General features: G+C 36.1%; 1 protein-coding gene across 1 annotated transcript in view; it reads left to right on the top strand.

Moving 5' to 3' along the window:
• The first annotated feature begins 207 nt into the window (after window positions 1-207).
• CCDC39 (coiled-coil domain containing 39) overlaps window positions 208-19,152 on the top strand; it is a 56,254-nt gene continuing 37,309 nt past the window's right edge. The window contains exons 1-7 of the mRNA XM_047787112.1: window positions 208-1,358; window positions 7,454-7,573; window positions 9,943-10,089; window positions 12,368-12,526; window positions 13,288-13,380; window positions 13,477-13,605; window positions 17,053-17,244. Coding sequence (XP_047643068.1) covers window positions 1,269-1,358; window positions 7,454-7,573; window positions 9,943-10,089; window positions 12,368-12,526; window positions 13,288-13,380; window positions 13,477-13,605; window positions 17,053-17,244 — 930 coding nt within the window. The 5' untranslated portion in view covers window positions 208-1,268. The remainder of the gene's footprint in view (window positions 1,359-7,453; window positions 7,574-9,942; window positions 10,090-12,367; window positions 12,527-13,287; window positions 13,381-13,476; window positions 13,606-17,052; window positions 17,245-19,152) is intronic.

Below are 19,152 nucleotides of genomic sequence, written 5' to 3'. Positions count from 1 at the left end.
CAAAAAATGAATGTTAAATCAGGGTGTGAGTATATGGGGGTTCATTATACTCTGCTCTCTATTCTTACATATATTTAAACTTTTTATAATAAAAAGTCTAACAACAAACAGGTAAAATAAAATTCAAAAAGGCAAAAAAACCTACAGAAAGTTGATTATTTAATAAGCGCAGTTAAATTGATCCTCACGATGCAGTGGTAGAGAGTATTCCAGCCAAGAACACCCCTCATGGCAGAGAGCATAGTTTGGATTAAGAGATCTGCATCCTAGTTTAGGTCCTGCCTGAGTTAAGCTGCACCTCTGGGAGCCTCAGTTTAATTATCTAGAAAATGAAGGATTGTTTTGTCCTTTTCAGTTTGGAGAAGCTGTACTACACAGGCCGTAGACTTAAACCCTACAGTTGCCAAGCTGGTAATTGGAATGAGTGAATTGAAGTGCTTGTGAGTCTAAAGGGGGCACCTCTTTAGCTGAATAATGCCTTTTGATAATGTGGACTGTGTTTTCTAGCCTTTTTCGAGATTAGGAAGAAATACAAGTTTTTATGTTAAAGATTTGTAAATGTCAACAAATGAAAATGTGGAGAAAATAAAGGTGTAGCAACTCTGCGCTGCAAGTTTGCCATTTCTGTGCGGTTCATGACTGAGGTCAGCTAGGACTTTGCAGTGGGTCTGAACATTGTGAGGAAGAGCAGAAGTTAAAAACAGACGAAGATTAAAGCATCCAACAATGATTCGAGGGAGTGAATTCTGCTTCAAAATACCTGTCTACTTCAGCCTACGAGATTCCATCTACTAATGAAACTCAACCGACACTTGAAAACCCGGTTTATTTCATTAGCCCTCATCTTCCGCCTGCTGTCTCAGCTGCGTAGCTCAACGCGGTTCCCGGGAGATGGCGGGCGTCACCAATTTTTACACCACCCGGGACCATCAACGGGACTATCTGGAGTCGCACTTTGAAGGACTGTTATGCCGGCACCTAGCAACACCAACGAACCTCTGGAGTAATAAGTTGATTCGCTTCTACGGCTGCTAAAGAAGAAAAAAACTGCCTTGGATTCAGGGGAGGAGTTCTCAACCGGAAGTTTTGCCTCGGGATTTGAGCACTTCCTGCTTGGTAACTAAGGGCGCGAAACGGTTGCTAGAACTCCGGTAGCAACTACCTCTGAGCTTTGCAGAGTTCTTGGGTTTGCCTCAGGTGCAGCTCACAAGCGGTACGCGAAAAGCGGTACGGCACCTTTTCTGAGATTCCCCTGTCCGTTTGTCATCATGAGTAGTGAGTTCTTGGCGGAGCTGCATTGGGAGGATGGGTTCGCCATCCCGGTGGCGAACGAGGAGAACAAGATACTTGAAGATCAGGTGAGGATCGGGTGAAGAAGACGAGGGAGGAGGGGTGTGTGTTGGGGGACGTCTTCTGATTGGCAGGAGTACCCCAACCCTTTTATTTTTTTTCCGTACCTTCCCTAATCCCATCTCTTGCTGGTCTACCTCTCCCTGGCACCATCTCCTCCCTTACCTGCCCGCCCTTTTAGGTATTCGCTAAGCGTGTAAGTAAGTAAATAAATACTGAAACGATAATTGATATTCACGACTGTAAGCCTGAATCTTTCTTCACCCTCTCCTCTTCCACTCCATGCACTTATTTCCAGCCTCCTTAGCAGGAGAGGAAAGGCTGATTTCCGTGCCGCTTCTTCCTTCCTCAGAATGAAACATGGTTTGCAAAGGGAATTCTGAGGTTTGAGTAGCAGCATTTATTTGCGAATGTGTATAAATAAAACAAATTATGGTTGACGTTTCTTTTAAAATTTCTGCCTACGATGTTTAAAGTTACTTGAAACGTTTTCAAAGAGGGGTGTTCTAGTAAGCAGGTAAAATGTACAGTTTACAGATTTTCAAAGTGACGATTAAGTTGTCACAGAACACAATGAAGTGTTTTACTTTGTAAGGAATATTTCACACCAGTTTGGAACCAATGCATGGTAGTTGTTAAAAATAAAATTGCAACCAGCTCAGGAAACTTGTAAAAACCTTTTAGCAGTCAGCCTAGGAATTCCCATTGTGGCTGAGCGGGTTAAGAACCGGACATAGTTTCTGTTCCTGAGGATTCAGGTTCCATCCCTGGCCTCACTCAGTGAACTAAGGATCCCACAGATGTAGCTCTCAGATCCTGTGCCTCTTCTTGGAAGAGGGCCCAAGAAGAACGGATGATGTTTACACTACTTCAGAGACTGGAAGAGAAGGTCTTCTCTCCTCTGAGAAATGACAAAGCTCTATTTTGGTTTTTGAAAATATTTTTTTCAAAATATTCTGTCTTATTTACTTATATTTAATTTAGATGACTTCAGATTTTTGTCTTCTGTTTTAAGTGAAGGGCAACATTAGAAAATAGAAGAGATTGCGCATTGAGCACCGAGAGTTGATAGTATTAACAAATATCCAGTCCTGGGTTCAGATCCTGGTTATCAGCACTGAGCCCATTTCTTCTTAGGTAAATGGGAAATAAATAAAATAATTACCTCACAGGGTTATAATATAGTTCTAAGGGCATTAATATAGGTTAAAGTTCCATTCAAATGTTAGCTTTTGGTATTATTGCCATAATAATTGTCTCAGGATTTTATATACATGTTACTTGTATTATCTATTTTAAAAAATATTAGAGCAATAAAAAGAATAATGAGGGTCATAATCACTTCAATAAACACTGATATTAAAAAGCAACTCTTGAAAGTTTAAGTTATTCAGAAGGATATAAAAGAAAAAATGCAAGATATTCTCCCTCCAAAGTACTCACTGTTGTCTGTAGAAGTGTCTATCATGGCTTTAAACAAATGTCCCACCCATCATGGTCTACAGATATATAGATACAAAAGACAGGAGTATTATAAAAATGGGATCCTACTATATGTGCTGTTTTAACATAGAAATTTAAATTTAATTTTATGTGTATTTAGGAGGAGAAATTGGAAGGAATTTGAATTTAAGTGAGTATTAATTACAAGAAAGAGCTGTTGCTAAAATTTTTCTTTAATATTAAGAAAAACTAAATAACAATTAATTTGTAGACAGTGAGTTGACTACCTAATTTTTCATCTTTGAAAAGAAATTATCTCTCAACACTTTCTGCCATCTTTTTACCCTATTAAAAATAGTAGTTTTATTTTTTTATATTATCAAGGTTTATTTTATTTTCATTCTGTTCAATGCCCTTAGTTACCGTGTTTTATCTTAGTTTTATATTTAAAATGATTTAATGGTCCCTAATGTAACCACTTTTACTTAGTTTATCTTTTTTTGAATTTTTCACTTTGATTCATATTTTTACTGATTGTGTATTCTCCATGCACAAGTATGACTGTTTCAGGAAGGACTCATAGTACTGAGTTTTTAATTATTCGCATCCTTCTTTGCCAGTCTGGCTCCTTGTACTGCCTGCTTTAAATTTATACTCCTTAAATCATAGTGTTAGATCTTCAAGAAACTTTTTCTCTCCTCCTACTCCTTCCTCCTGGAGTCCTGTGTTTTCCAACATGGACTATTTTCTTACAGGCCTATTTCCCAACTGTTACAACCCAAGAATTCTCTTTATTCCTTTTCTGGGTTGATGTGCTGTTTCCTATATCACATATCTTCTTTTTCTTGAATTATTCCCTTATTTTTATGAAATACTTTCTTGTGTCTCCCTAAGAAGAGACTATGAAATGTAAACGCTGAATCTAAAAATGTTTTTACTTATCTTCATATTTGATGGTAATTTTACTGGGTAGAAAATTCTAGGTTAAAAATTTTTCCACAGAATTTGCAAAGTATTGCCCTATTACCTGTTATTGGTGAATAGAAGTGTTATTGGTGAATAGAACTTAAAGTGATTTCCATTTCTTTGTAGGTTACTTTTTTAATCTCTGGAAGCTTTTACGGTTTTATTTCATCTTTACATAGCAATTTTAATTTTGGCAACTGTATCATAATTTTTAGGTCATTTGCTAGTTGCTTTTTTGCAGCACATAGTATTGTTTTAGGAGTACAATATCATTTACAATCTCTCTGAATGTGTGTGTTTGTGTTTTTGTCTATAGTGTCCTAAATTATGTTTCCTTTGGGAGCTTTTTGTTTGTTTAATATGATGTCCCTCACATTATGTAAGTTTTCAATAAATACCTGGTGGTTCTTGCAAGTCTGTTTATACTTAACAAAGGGACAGTAAAATGTTTTTTGGGAACTCTATGGGGAAGGAATTATCGACTTGTGGAGAGTTAATCATTATGCTTTCATTTAAAAAGCAGATGCTTTTGCTCTGGGTTCATTATGCAGTGATAAAAGTGGTAAAGCACCAAACAACACAACAGCTGAATACATAGGAGTAAAAGCTATTATAAATGCAAGTAGACCTTGACAAAAATATGTAGTTGGATGCTTCAATATTTGCGTCCCCAGAATTAGAAAATTCTAATAGACAAAAATAAAGATATAAAGGATAAAAATAAAAACATAGAGGAGTTCCCTGGTAGCGTAGGATTTTTTCAGTAGCCTAGCAGTTAAGTCACTGCTGTGGCTCAAGTTAGTATTGTGGCTTAGGTTCGATCCCTAACTGGGGAACTTTCACCAAAAAAACCCAAAAACCAAAAAACTCCCAGGACAAAACTCATAGAGAGCATGTGTCTCCTAAATACTGTATCTTCATAAAACATTCACAAAGGTAGATCATGTACTAGACCAGAGTAAAACCTAAAAGTGAATGATAAACCTTAAAGACATGCTAAGTGAAATAAGCTGGACACAAAATGACAAATGCTATATGATTCCACTCATATGAGATAGCCTAGAGTAGTCAAATTCATAGAGACCCAAAGTAGAATGATGATTTCCAGGGGCTGGAGGGAGGGGTAATGGGGAATTAGTGTTTTGTGGGTACAGAGTTTCAATTTGGGAAGATGAAAAATTTTTGGAAATGAATAGTGGTGATAGTTGTATACCATGTGAATATACCTAATGCCATAATACTTAATACAGACTGAAAAATGGTTAAAATGATAAATTCTGTTATATGTATTTTATCACAATTAATAAAATGAGTGATAGAAATTTTGTAGGTCACATTTCTCTAATCATAAGCCAACAGAATTTATAATAAACAGTTTTTAAATTATTTTCCATTGTTATGGACTGAATGTTTGCATTCCTCCCCCAGCCAAATTCATATGTTGAATGACCTAACCCCTAATATGATGGTAGTTAGAGGTGGGACCTTTGGGATGTAATTAGGTTTAGATGAGGTCATGATAGTGGGACCCACATGGGATTAATGTGTTTATAAGGAGAGGAAGGTAGACCAGGGCTCTTTCTCTCTGTCATGTGAGGACAGAGTGAGAAGGCAGCCATTTGCATGTCAGGAAGAGAAATTTCACTGGAACTGACTTAGGTGGCTTCTCAATCTTCAAACTCCTAGCCTTTAGAACTTTGAGAAATTATTTGTTTTAGCCATCCAGTATATGATATTCTGTTATGGCAGCCTAAGCCTAAACTTAGGCAAGTTTCTCAGAAATATATTCCTAGATAGCTCTTAAGTCAAAGAGAAATTATTATTATTATTATTATTTTGTCTTTTTGCCTTTTCTAGGGCTGCACTGGCGGCATGTGGAGGTTCCCAGGCTAGGGGTCGAATCAGAGCTGTAGCCGTCAGCCTACACCACAGCCACAGCAATGCCAGATCTAAGCCGTGTCTGCAACCTACACCACAGCTCATGGCAATGCCAGATTCTTAACCCACTGAGCAAGGCTAGGGATTGAACCCGCAACCTCGTGGTTCCTAGTCGGATTCATTAACCACTGAGCCATGACGGGAACTCCAAGTCAAAGAGAAATTAAAAGGAAAAAGTCACCTCTTAGAAAACAATGGAAGGAGACTGCTTCATACCCATATCTATGGGAAAGAGCAAAAATCTTAGAGAAAACTTGTGGACTTAAATGCTTTCATTTTTAAATCAGTGTTTTAGTTGGCTTGGGTTTCTATAACAATAACAAAGACTGAGTGACTTCAAAACAGACATTGATTTCTCATAATTCTAAAGGCTAGAAGTCCAGATCAGGGTGCCATAGTGACTGAGTATTAATGAGGTGGCTGCCTTCTTGCTCTGTTCTCTCATGGCAGAGAGTGAGTGAGCTCTGGTCTCTTTCTCTTATTATGAGGATACTAATATCTCATCAAGAGGGCCCTATCCTCATGTCCTATTCTCAACCTTCTTACTTCCCAAAGGCCCACCTCCATACAACAATACATTGGGGCTTAGGGCTTCAACATATGATTTTGGGGATAACATAGACCCTAAGTCCATAAAAATCAGGAAGACAATAAGGAAAGAAACTAAGAACTCCTCTTAATAAGTTTTTAAAAAGAACAAAGTAAAAAGGGAGCTAATAAAACTGAAATTAATGAAATAAAAAGCAAAACATACATATTTAATGTTGCAGTTGACCTTGAACAGTGCAAGTGTTAGGGGTGCCACTCCCACCCCCACTACAGTAAAGCATTTGAATACTGCTATCTCTGCCACACAAACAAGGTATGGGTAAGTGATTCACCCAAGGGCAGGAAGCTGAAACAGTTGGGAAAGATTCAGGACTCAAGCTCTAGTTCTTTCGAATCCGTATGTTGTGATCTCTAATCAAACACAAACTATTCTCCAAGTCCATGGTTTTCCTTTCTGTGGAAAGGTTCATTTGTGCCATATATTAGATTCCAGATATAAATGATATCATATGGTATTTGTCTTTCTCTTTCTGACTTATTTCACTCAGTACGAGAATCTCTAGTTCCATCCATGTTGCTGCAAGGCCTTATGTCTTTCTTTTTTATGGCTGAGTAGTATTCCATTGTGTATATATACCACATCTTCCTAATCCAGTCATCTGTTGATGGACATTTGGGTTGTTTCCATGTCTTGGCTATTGTGAATAGAGCTGCAATGAACATGCGGGTGCGTGTGTCTTTTTTAAGAAAAGTTTTGTCTGGATATATGTATAATGGCATTATTTAATTGTTTTTTATGGCTGAGTACTATTCCATTATATATATGTACCCATCTTCTTTATCCATTCCTCTCTTGATGGACATTTAGGTTGCTTCCATGTCTTGGCTATTGTAAATAATGCTGCAGTGAGCATTGGGGTGCATGTATCTTTTTGAATTACAGTTTTCTCTGGATAGATGCCCAGGAGTGGGATTGCTGCATCCCAGTCCTATATTCTCTTTTAATATGGTGCTGATTTTCCCACAGTACTCTCTAAATAACACTATTTTTTAATTTTTGAAAATTAAAAAATAGATTGTAGAAGTTATCTAATGGATATTGAAAGAAACAAAGTAAGTGAAAATTTAATTTTCTTTTGATTTTAGAACTTTAATATGATAAAAACTTAGTAGGACTTTGGTTAATCATATCATTTATTTTTTGCAGTTGTCAAAGCTGCAGGATGAAAGGTCAAGCTTGCAAGATCAGCTTCGTGACTATGAAGATCGAATTAATGCTATGACTTCTCACTTCAAAAATGTTAAGCAAGAGTTCTTATTTACACAGGTACAATAATGTTGAAAATCACATTGATTATATCATGTGTAGCATGGAACAGTTCACATTGCATTTATATCTGTGCTTTGATTTTAGAGATATAATAGGAAAGTTTTGCATAACTAAATTATGAACATACCTTGAACCTGAAAGTAGGTAGAAAAAAAGGCTTTTAGGAACTCTACTGCCACCAAGTTCAAGGAATAATTAATTCATTTGAAAGGAGAACTCATCATCCAAACAGTCTGATATAATATTAGGCAGCAGGTATATGAGAAGTGTACTGTGATAGCAGTGGTAAATAATGGCTTTAAGTGGAAACAGACATAGTAAAACACATAATAACAGACCTAATTAAATACTTAATAGAGTTTCTGCTATTTTGAGTGGAGGCAAATAGTCCACACACTTCATTAGTCCTTAAGTCACCACCATATTTTAGCATAGTTTAAGAACTGAATTCTGGAGTTCTTGTTGTGGCTCAGCAGGTTAAGAACCTGATGCAGTGTCTATGAGGATGTGGGTTTGATCCCTGACCTTGCTCAGTGGATTAAGGGTCTGGCATTACTACAAGCTCTGGTGTAGGTTGCAGATGCAGCTCAGATCCTGTGTTACTGTGGCTGTGGTGTAGGCCGGCAGCTGCAGTTCAATTCAACTCCTAGCATGGGAATTTCCATATGCTACAAGTGCAGCTTAAAAAAAAAAATTCAATTTTATAATGACAATCCTTAGATGATAAAATAATTATATTTGGGAAAATGTTTAAAGTAACTGGATAGTACAATGCATTTTAGAAATATTAATACAAATGATAATAATTAAAAAAGTGATTAAGCATCTGTTTCATGGACAATTTATTCATGGGTAGAACCTCTTATGATGTCTAGGAAATTACATAGCAAATTAGATAGCAAATCAGCATTGGAGAGTTTACTAACTTCCATCTGAAACTATTTTTTTAAAAATGCATCTACTTTTCTTTGAAAAAGTATGTAATTCTTAAATATGAAAAAAGTTATGTTTTTAATATCAGTTTATAACTAATACAGATAAGTAACTACTTCATGGGTTTTACAAGTGTTATTAGAAAGTTATAAATTTAGTGGGAGGTCCCACTGTGGCTCAGTGAGTTAAAAGCCCAACTAGTGTCCACGAGGATGTGGGTTTGATCCCTGGCCTTGCTCAGTGGGTTAAGGGTCTTTGGCTCAGATCCAGCATTGCTGTGGCTGTGGCTTAGGCTGGCACCTGTAGTTCCAATTCGACCCCTACCCTGGAAACTTCCATGTGCCATGGGTGCGGCCCTAAAAAAAAAAGTTACTAATTTAACAAATTTTTAAAAACAATCTCAGAATTTTTGAATCCTGGTGTGATTTGGTAACTAATAAACAGTTTGTAACATCTTTTCTTCAAGTTATTAAACCACTGAGTTGGGGATTTGAGAGAGAGATTCTCTGTAGGTGTATTTCATTATTGTCAAACATCAATTAAATAGGATAATAGAGACAAAAGACAATAAACATCCTTCAACGCTAACAGCTTTAATCATGTGAAAATACTACTGGTGGTGATAACTTAGAAGCTGTACAAGATCAATAGTTAACAAATATTATTTTATTAAATAAAACTTAGCACAAAGGTATCACTGTATATTAATATAATCTAGAACATATTTACAACCATTGGTATTTATATAATTTTTTTTTCCAAGGGCTGCACCTGCAGCATACGGAGGTTCCCAGACTAGAGGTTGAAATTTGAACTACAACTGCCGACCTGCACCACAGCCACAGCAACACTGGATCCCAGCGATGTCTGCAACCTACACCACAGCTCATGGCAATGCCAGATTCTTAACCCACTGAGAAGGGCCAGGGATGGAACCTGCATCCTCTTGGATACTAGTTGGGTTTATTAAAACTGCTGAGCCTCAACAGGAACTCCTAGTGTTTATATAATTATTTTAAGATTATCTCTGTTAACTAGAATATGTGATCAATTTTTAGAAACATACCATTTCCTAAGTATTTTTTAATTAATTTTGTTTCTTATTTTGAGTTAAATGAATTCTATCTTTTTAAGTCTCACTACATAAACTTTGGTTTTTGGCTATTTGACTAGACCAACATAATATCTGAAAAATGCTGACAACATTTTTTTCCTAGCACATTCCATTCCTTGGCTTTCTTACAACTAATAAGCAACACTGACTATACTGAATCACAAAATCTAATGTGGTGTAAATTTCAGGGAAGTGGAATTAATGGCACTTAATCTAAGCATGTGCAGACTTTGAGATTTTTTTTGTCTACTGGGTTATTATAAATATTGTATAATAGTAAAATTTAAAAAGTCTTTCTGCGTTCTGTATTATTGTGTAGTCTCTTTGCAAAGCCAGGGAGCATGAGATTGAAAGTGAAGAACACTTTAAGATGATTGCTGAAAGAGAACTGGGACGAGTGAAGGATGAAATTCAACGACTGGAAAATGAAACGGCTTCAATACAGGAAAAGAAAAGTGATAAGGAAGTATGTGTTGAAATGTTACTTAAAATGTTGTATTATTGTTCCATCTTCCCTCACCAAACAAACACTGATTTTTTTTTTTTTCCTGTTTGGGAAAGGCATTCATTATTTTCTTGACATTCACTTGTTTTTCGGACAATGAAAGTCACATGGAGCTGTGATTTGAATCAACAATGGTAGAATGTTACATTTATTTTCTCAATATTCATTTACCAAATACTCGTTGAGCCTTACTGTGTGCAAAGTACCATGCTGGCTGCCTATTACACCATACTAGGCATAATTTATTTATAAGTGCTACATTTTTATTTATTTTATTTTGGGGGGTAGTCTTCATTTATTTCCACAAATGAAAATTATTGACACACACAATACATGAGTGGATGAATGAATTATAATCCTGCCATCTAGAAGCTGACCAAAGTCAAGGCAGAGCTAAAGCTGAGACAGGGAAGATGATAAGTGCTATATTTTTAAAAGCCACATTAAAAAGTCACTTATAATTTTGAATTTCATTTTTCAGTCAGAATTTTTACCTTTCATATTATTAGCTTGTGACTTTAATATTAAACTCCTATAATCTATTTTTTTCTCTTTTCCTTAGTTTTTAGTTACCTGATTAGAAGTTTTTTCCAAATTCATTTCTTCTCTTTACATATGCATATAATGCATGGAAATGCATATACATATATATGTATACATACACATAATACATATTTTATCATATTAATTTGTATTTCTTTTCATATTGATCTGTTTTCTTTTATGAATCTAGATTTGTTAAATTAAATATGGACAGAAATATTTTTATTTCCTTAACTACTATATTTATTTCAATCAAATGTGCTTCCAAAATTTCTATATAAAAGGCCTTTTAGATGCAGAAATGTGGTTGGAAACGGAGCTGAAAGGGAATTGTCTTGGGCTTGAGTTAGCATATCAAGCATATTATTTTTCTTAAGATTGCGTACCCACTTGGGGTGGCTTTGGTGCAATGACTAATGAGATTGCTCTAGGGGAGCTGCCCTGAGGCCTTTTTAAGCAGCCTTTAACTCAACTACTGTTCTCAACTTTATATACTCATCACCCCTCTATTTCACAACGAAAGAATTAAAAGTATGATAGTTATACAATTAAATATGGTGTTGCATACATCTCGAGGTCAGGGAGAGAAACAGGATTTCTTTCTTCCTTTTTTTTTGTGTGTTTTTTTTTTATATATATATATTTTTTTCCCCTGTATAGCATGGGGACCAAGTTACACATACATGTATATGTACTATTTCCTCCCATTGTTGTGTTGCAATGTGAGTATCTAGACGTAGTTCTCAATGCTACACAGCAGGATCTCATTGTAAATCCATTCCAAGAGCAATAGTTTGCATCTGTTAATGCCAAGCTCCTGATCCCTCCCACTCCCCCCCCCCGCCACTGCAGCCACAAGTCTATTCTCCAAGTCCATGATTTTCTTTTCTGTGGAAATGTTCATTTGTGCTGTATATTAGATTCCAGATATAAATGATATCATATGGTATTTGTCTTTCTCTTTCTGACTTAATTCACTCAATGTGAGAGTTTCTAGTTCCATCCATGTTGCTGCAAATGGCATTATGTTGTTCTTTTTTATGGCTGAGTAGTATTCCATTGTGTATATATACCACATCTTCCTAATCCAATCATCTGTCGATGGGCATTTGGGTTGTTTCCATGTCTTGGCTATTGTGAATAGAGCTGCAATGAACATGCGGGTGTGTGTGTCTTTTTTAAGGAAAGTTTTGTCCAGATATATGCCCAAGAGTGGGACTGCTGGGTCATATGGTAGTTCTATGTATAGAATTTCTGAGCTACCTCCGTACTGTTCTCCATAGTAGCTGTACAAGCTTACATTCCCACCAACAGTGCAGGAGGGTTCCCTTTTCTCCACATCCCCTGCAGCATTTGTTATTTGTGGACTTATTAATGATGGCCATTCTGACTGATGTGAGGTGGTATCTCATGGTAGTTTTGATTTGCATTTCTCTAATAGTCAGGGATGTTGAGCATTTTTTCATGTGCTTGTTGGCCATCTGTATCTCTTCCTTGGAGAATGGGCTGTTCAGGTCTTTTGCCCATTTTTCCATTGGGTGGTTGGCTTTTTTGCTGTTGAGTTGTGTAAGTTGCTTGTATATTCAGAGATTAAGGCTTTTAAATATATTCTGTAATATGTAATGGTATGTTTTATTTTAGTCTTTATGGTAAATAATGTTTTACAATCTCCCTGCCCCATCTCTTTGGAGATTAGAATTACATCTTTAAAACTATTCAAAAACTGGATGGTTTGAAATGTCAAATGAACTGGGACCAGCAAGCATTGGAGGCCTGGCTGGAAGAATCAGCTCGTAAAGATAGCGATGCCTTCACTCTTCAGAAGTATGCACAACAAGATGATAATAAAATTAGGGTGAGATATTATATATTGTAAGTGTTAGATTTTCTCTAAATCTGTAATATATCAACCTTTTATTCTAAAATTGGACTTATAATTTTAAAGTAATTCTTGAAGATTTTGGTGGCTAGTAAAGCCAAATATCCTTTCCAGAAAAATGAACATACTCAAAAACCCACAAAATTTTGCTGCAAGTTTTACAGATCCTCTGAAGTCTTTTAACCTTTTCAGGATCTATGGACTCCAGGTTAAGAATCCTGATTGAGGAGGTTTCTCAAAAGCATTTCAGAAAAGAAGGTTTTGTACTAGAACTATATATAAGTATTCTAACTTCTTTTGTGTGATACTTTGAATGTTACAGGTAGTTATTACTGATTTGAGACTAGTGCTATTGATTATTTAATATATTATTGTAACCATTACTTAAAAATCTACTTGTAATTAAATCTGGTAATACTTTAGCATCATGAAATGTGCTGTTTTCTAATAGATTTAATACTGCATGCATTATTTAAAATAATTTAAAATGGTAAATATTGTTGAATCTTTTTTCTAACTTACTTTAAGAAGTATTAAGTGTCTTTAGAAACAATTGAGTTTTCTTTGCAGCACTTTGTGGTTAAAAGATAAAGAATTTATACATTATTTTGTAATTGTTTTAGATATCGAATAAATGTGTATGTGTAATATAGTAATACTTAGTGTGAGATATACTAACAGCTTTTACACTAATAAAATGATAATTATGAATATTTTTGCATGGAACTACATCATAGGCACTGACCCTGCAATTAGAAAGACTGACTGTGGAATGTAATCAGAGGAGAAAGGTACTTGACAACGAACTTGCAGAGACTCTAAGTGCACAGGTTTGTTTAATAAAGATTTTTACTTCTTAATTGTCTAGGTGATATTTGCAAAAGCACTTAAATTCACAAAAATATTATTTGCTTTTCATTTGACAGTTAGAATTGGATAAAGCAGCCCAAGATTTTCGTAAAATTCATAGTGAAAGGCAAGAACTCATTAAACAGTGGGAGAACACAATAGAACAGATGCAGCAGAGAGATCGAGACATCGATAACTGTGCCTTGGTAAAGTAGTTTGATCCTAGCAACATTCAGCTGTATTTATCTCTTTTGTATTTTAGTCATTCATTTCAAATGTAAATCACACTCTTATTTGAAAGTCACTTTTGTAGCAGGATTCAGTAGTTTTGGTAAATGTTTTTCAAAGCTGACTCTATATCCATTTAGAAGTGTGATTTTATGAAGATTATTTCTTTATGGTATATAATGCTGAAGATTGGATCCTGTCATCTCTGAAATGTTGGACTAGAGAATGTCAACAGATAGTGTTATTGCAGTAATATCAATGTGCTGACTAACATATGGTTGTCCAATTTGCCTTGGATTTGACACGTGCTCTTTGTGTGCTAATCAAAGGTGCAGGGAAATCAGCCTCATGGATAGCCAAGAAAGGAGGGAGAGTCAGGAGAGAAGCCTTGACTTCCAAAAAGATTCCCTTTTGAAACCGAGGTACCCATAATGGGATAAATACTCAGAAGGGGTGGAATCCATACTGATTAAACACAGACCTAGTGTTATGTTATCTACTTTCAGAGGTAACCTAGGAGAACATTTTGGGGAAATCACTAAGGGATAAAATAGTGAAAATGGAAGATTAGGGAAAGTTGGGAAGGAGAAGGAATTGAGGAGGAAAGAAGGCAGATGAGAAAATGTGCTAACTTCTATCCTGAATAAACTCCATGGAAGGCATTTGGCAAGCAGCTTGGGTTACTGGAAGTTTGGAGTTCTGATATCTGCATGTGGTTTATTCATTACATGTAACTTATATGTAAAATGTTATTTCTCTAAGTTTCTGAAAGTAATCAGCATTTTATCAACAAAATGGCCTGTAGCTCCCCAGGAGTGACATGGGAGAACCAGTCTTAACTATGAGCTCTTTTTTATTTCTTAATGCTAATGTGGTTCCTTTTTCTTGGCTTCTTAACAGCTTTCAAATCTCAAGACCTGACTACTTCCTCTGTGTAAATCAAATATGTCAGATCTAAGATTGCAGATCCATGATTGAATTCTCATGCAACCCTGCAACTAAATTGACTCAGCCTGCTGAGCTGGCAGAATCCACAGCTTGTAGCTCCCTGGTCATATCCTCAGTGGTTCCTTATTTACAGGGTGACGTCTCCTGGCTGTATGTGTTGGAAAGGACTAGGGAGGGTGCTAAGAAGTGATTCCATGGTCGTGGGATGCTTCTAAGTTTTTACCAACAGGCTCTCAGTTTAACAACAGGCTCTGACTTCTGTGGTGAAACGACTTTACACCAACTTGACTCCCCTGAACACAAAGTTGAGAAGAGGTATATATGTTAGCTTTGATGAGCCAGTGAGAGCCAGTTCAAACCACTAGAGGATTTGAGATTGGAAACCTTTTGTTCCTCTTCCTCTAAAACAGACCCTACCTTCTCAGTGCCTTCTTGGCAGGAGTCTGACCATATGATCCTGAAATTGGCTTCTTAAAAGAAACTTTTACATTATTGAGAAAAGGAAAAATATTTGTCTATTATGCTTTTATTCTGGTATAGAAGTTTTGGACTATTACTTAATTGGAATAGATTGCCATATTAAAAAATATGAACTTTGGAGTTGCCTGGTGGCCTAGTGGTTAAGGATTCGGTGTTGTTGCTGCTGTGGCTCCGGTTCAGTCCCTGGACTGGGAACTTCCTCATGCCACAGTTGTGGCCAAAAAAAAAAGGTGAACTTCGAAGTAGGAATTAAAGCATCTAAACATCTGATTAAGTGGTAAAAAAATAATTAATGTAAAGCATGAAATTCTGGAATAATCATCTAAATATATAAATTTAGGAAGTTTTGACCTGTCCTTTGGTTGAGTGAACACAATAGGTATTAGAATGTTAATTGTTTTATAGATGTGAATATTAGATTAAACAAATTTAGAATGTTTTAAGAAGTGCAGTGAACCTCAGATGAATATTGACTTAATATGCTAATAAGTATAGTTTTACATGAAGCATTTCTAAAACTTACTTCAGAACACATACCCTCCTCTGACCAAGCCTCCTGGGATTAGTTGTTTGGTGGAACCCTATTTCAGAAAACTTGGAAGAAATGTATTTTAGAGTAAATTTTCCTTCTCCTTCCAATTCATCTAACATATTGCCATCAGAATCACCTATAAAAACTGTCTATATTTTTATTCCCCCCTCTAAAATTTTTGTTTCACATTGCTTAAAAGTTGAACCTCTTTAACATGGCAATTGAAAAACTGAGTTCTTCACAATTTGGGCCTAACTTCTGCCTTTCCAGCTTCATCTGTATCATCTGTACCACCCGTTCTTAACATATCCCCATTCCATCCCTTCCTCCTACCCTATACTCTAACAATATTATTTATGCATCCCCATTTATCTTTTTAGGCCCAACTCAAATGAAGCCTCTTAGGTAGTATCTTTTAAAAAGATTTCTCTTGGTAGACTTCATCATCATCATCATCCCATAGTGCTTTGTCCACACCTCAGTTACTACTGTGTATATTCTAGTTATTTTGTATCCCCAAGACCAGCCAAAAGCCTGAGTGAAGACATTCCTATTGAAACCAATAACAAAAATATTCACACACACACAAAACAAAAACAAAAACAAAAAACCTGGTCTTGGAAATATTTGGAAAATTTCATTGAACTCCAACCTTCTATGTGAAAACTATTCAATACTCATATATATATATATATATTCAATACTCATATATATATAAATATATATATATATATATATATATTTGGCTACTATGCAACATATGGAGTTCCTGGGCCAGGGATCAGATGTGAGCCACAGTTTTGACCCCTGCCATAGCTGGCAGCACTGGATCCCTAACCCACTGTGCTGGGCCAGGGATTGAACTTGGGTCCCAGTGCTCTAGAGATGCTGCAGATCACAGCAGGAACTCCAAATTTTTGTTATTTTTTTTTAGATGTCACTTTTCATTGATAAAAGATTGACATTTTATTCATCTCTTTAGCAAAGTACTAGATGGATGAAATAACACATAGAGACCTTTAAAAATATGAGCTTATAGGAGTTCCCGTCTTGGCTCAGTGGTTAATGAACCTGACTAGCATCTATGAGGACGCAGGTTTGATTCCTGGCCTCGCCCAGTGGGTTAAGGATATGATGTTGCCGTGAGCTGTGGTGTAGGTCGCAGACACAGCTCAGATCCCGCGTTGCTGTGGCTGTGGTGTAGGCCGGTGGCTACAGCTCTGATTAGACGCCTAGCCTGGGAACCTCCGTATGCCACGGATGTGGCCCTAGAATGACAAAAAGGCAAAAAGAAAAAAAAATATGAGTTTATAGATATTAATGTGTAGCATATTAATATTTTATTCATGTAAATTATTTCTCTAAAAATGTTAAGTATTGTTAAAATAAATAATATAAAGAACTAAATTCCTTTTAGTTTTGTTCATCATATTAAACATATTTAACTATATATTTTAAATCCTAGGCATTAGCAAGGATAAAGCAGGAGATAAGAGAAAAAGAAAATTTGGTTAAGGAAAAGATCAAGTTTTTGGAAAGTGAGATTGGGAATAACACAGAGTATGAGAAAAAAATTTCTGTTGCTGATCGCAAAGTTTTAAAATGTAGAACAGAATATCAACGTCATGAAACCAATAGAAGCCAGCTGAAGGATGAGGTATGTCAACTAAAAAGACTGGCTTGTGTGTTTATAACAAATTACTGTACAAATAAGCCTAAAGGCTTTCCTTTGATTAAGGAACTGCTTTCTGGTTCTTTCTATCATGTACCTTCCTGTTGTGGAACTTTTAGATTACTCTGATGAGGCCTTGATTGGATGAAGGCAACAGAGGCCATCATTCACCTCACAAGTGGTATGAAATGTTCCACCTGGAGTTGTGCAGGGCCCAACTTGCCTGTCACACATGGTGTTTTATAAGTGACCAAAGGCAAATGGCTCTTGAAGGATCTAGGCTGTAAGTCATATATTATAAAATAACTGGAAAATAAGCAAATGTGAAGATGAATTATTGACATTGGTGATAATTTGAAAAGTCTTTCCAGTGCTACATGTGTATGATGGTTTTAACTCAAATTCTAGGTGGAAGCTACCTGCTTACATTCAGTTTCTTACATTGTTAAGGGAAAATATTTCAGTGTGGTAATGGGACAGTGTAGTGGTGTAGCACCTTGGAATACACTAAGAGAAAATAAAACTCCTGCTTTTTTCTTTCCTTCTTTGGAGCATACATGCCAGGTAACACTCTCACAGGGAGAGTTAGCAATCCCCTTAGTTAGCAATAAAGGGATCTTTATGAGCTGTGTGCCCTGAGGCCATGTTATCTGAAGTTACTGCTGTTTAGGTGGTAAATTGGAATAGTGCAGAGCATTTTATTCTATAAGTTGTTATACTTTATATTTCTGATAAAGGGGGGAAGATTTTTTCCTGACTGAAGAGAATTAAGATCTTGAAAAAGTAAAATAAGTGAATTTCTTGTATAAATGAAATGTCACTGCTACTAGCTCATTCAAAAAAATTTTAAAGTTTAAACCATTTGGGAGTTCCCTTCGTGGCGCAGTGGTTAACGAATCCGACCAGGAACCATGAGGTTTCGGGTTCAGTCCCTGCCCTTGCTCATTGGGTTGATGATCCGGCGTTGCCCTGAGCTGTGGTGTAGGTCACAGGCATGGCTCGGATCTCGAGTTGCTGTGGCTCTGGCATAGGCCGGAGGCTGCAGCTCCGATTTGACCCCTAGCCTGGGAACCTCCATATGCCGCGGGAGCGGCCCAAGAAATAGCAAAAAGACAAAAAAAAAAAAAAAAACCATTTGCAGAAAAGAATTTAGGTATTCATTCATTTATACTTGGTTTATTGAAATAGAATTCACAAATCACAATACACCCTTTCAATGTGTACAACTCAGTGGTTTTTAGTATTTCATAGGATTGTGAAATTCTCACTATTTAATTTTAGAATATTTTTATCTTTAAAAAGAAACCCCATGCCCATTAGCAATCTCTTTTCTTTCTCTTCTTCTACCAGGCCCTGGCAACTTTTAATCTACTTTCTGTCTCTATGGATTTGCCTATTTCGAACATCATAATATGGTGCATTTTGTGTCAGGATTCTTTTACCTATGTAATGTTTTCAAAGTTCATACAAGTTGTATCATGAAGAGTACTTCATTTTTTTTCTCAATTTTTTTTATTGTGGTGAAATACGTGTAACATACAATTTAACAACTTAACTCTTTTCAGGTGTACAGTTCTATGGTATTAAATACATTCTTAATTTTGTACAACTATCACTGTCACCTATCTTCATAACTCTTTTCTTGTAAAGCTGTAACTCTATACCCATTAAACAATAATTTCCCATTTTCCCCCTCCTCTCAGCCCCTGGAAACCACCATTCTACTTTCTGTCTCTATGATTTTAACTGTTTTAAGTGCCCCATATAAATGGACTCATGAAGTATTTGTCTTTTTGTGACTGCCCATTTCACTTATTTTACTTAGCATAATTTCCTCAAGAGTCATCCATGTTATAGTATATGTCAAAATTTTGTTCCTTTTCAATGCTGAAT

Source organism: Phacochoerus africanus, chromosome 1 (genome assembly GCF_016906955.1).
Source record: "Phacochoerus africanus isolate WHEZ1 chromosome 1, ROS_Pafr_v1, whole genome shotgun sequence".
In the NCBI taxonomy this organism is placed as follows: domain Eukaryota; kingdom Metazoa; phylum Chordata; class Mammalia; order Artiodactyla; family Suidae; genus Phacochoerus; species Phacochoerus africanus.
Note: the sequence above shows the minus strand (reverse complement) of the source record. Positions and strands in the feature narration are given on the sequence as shown.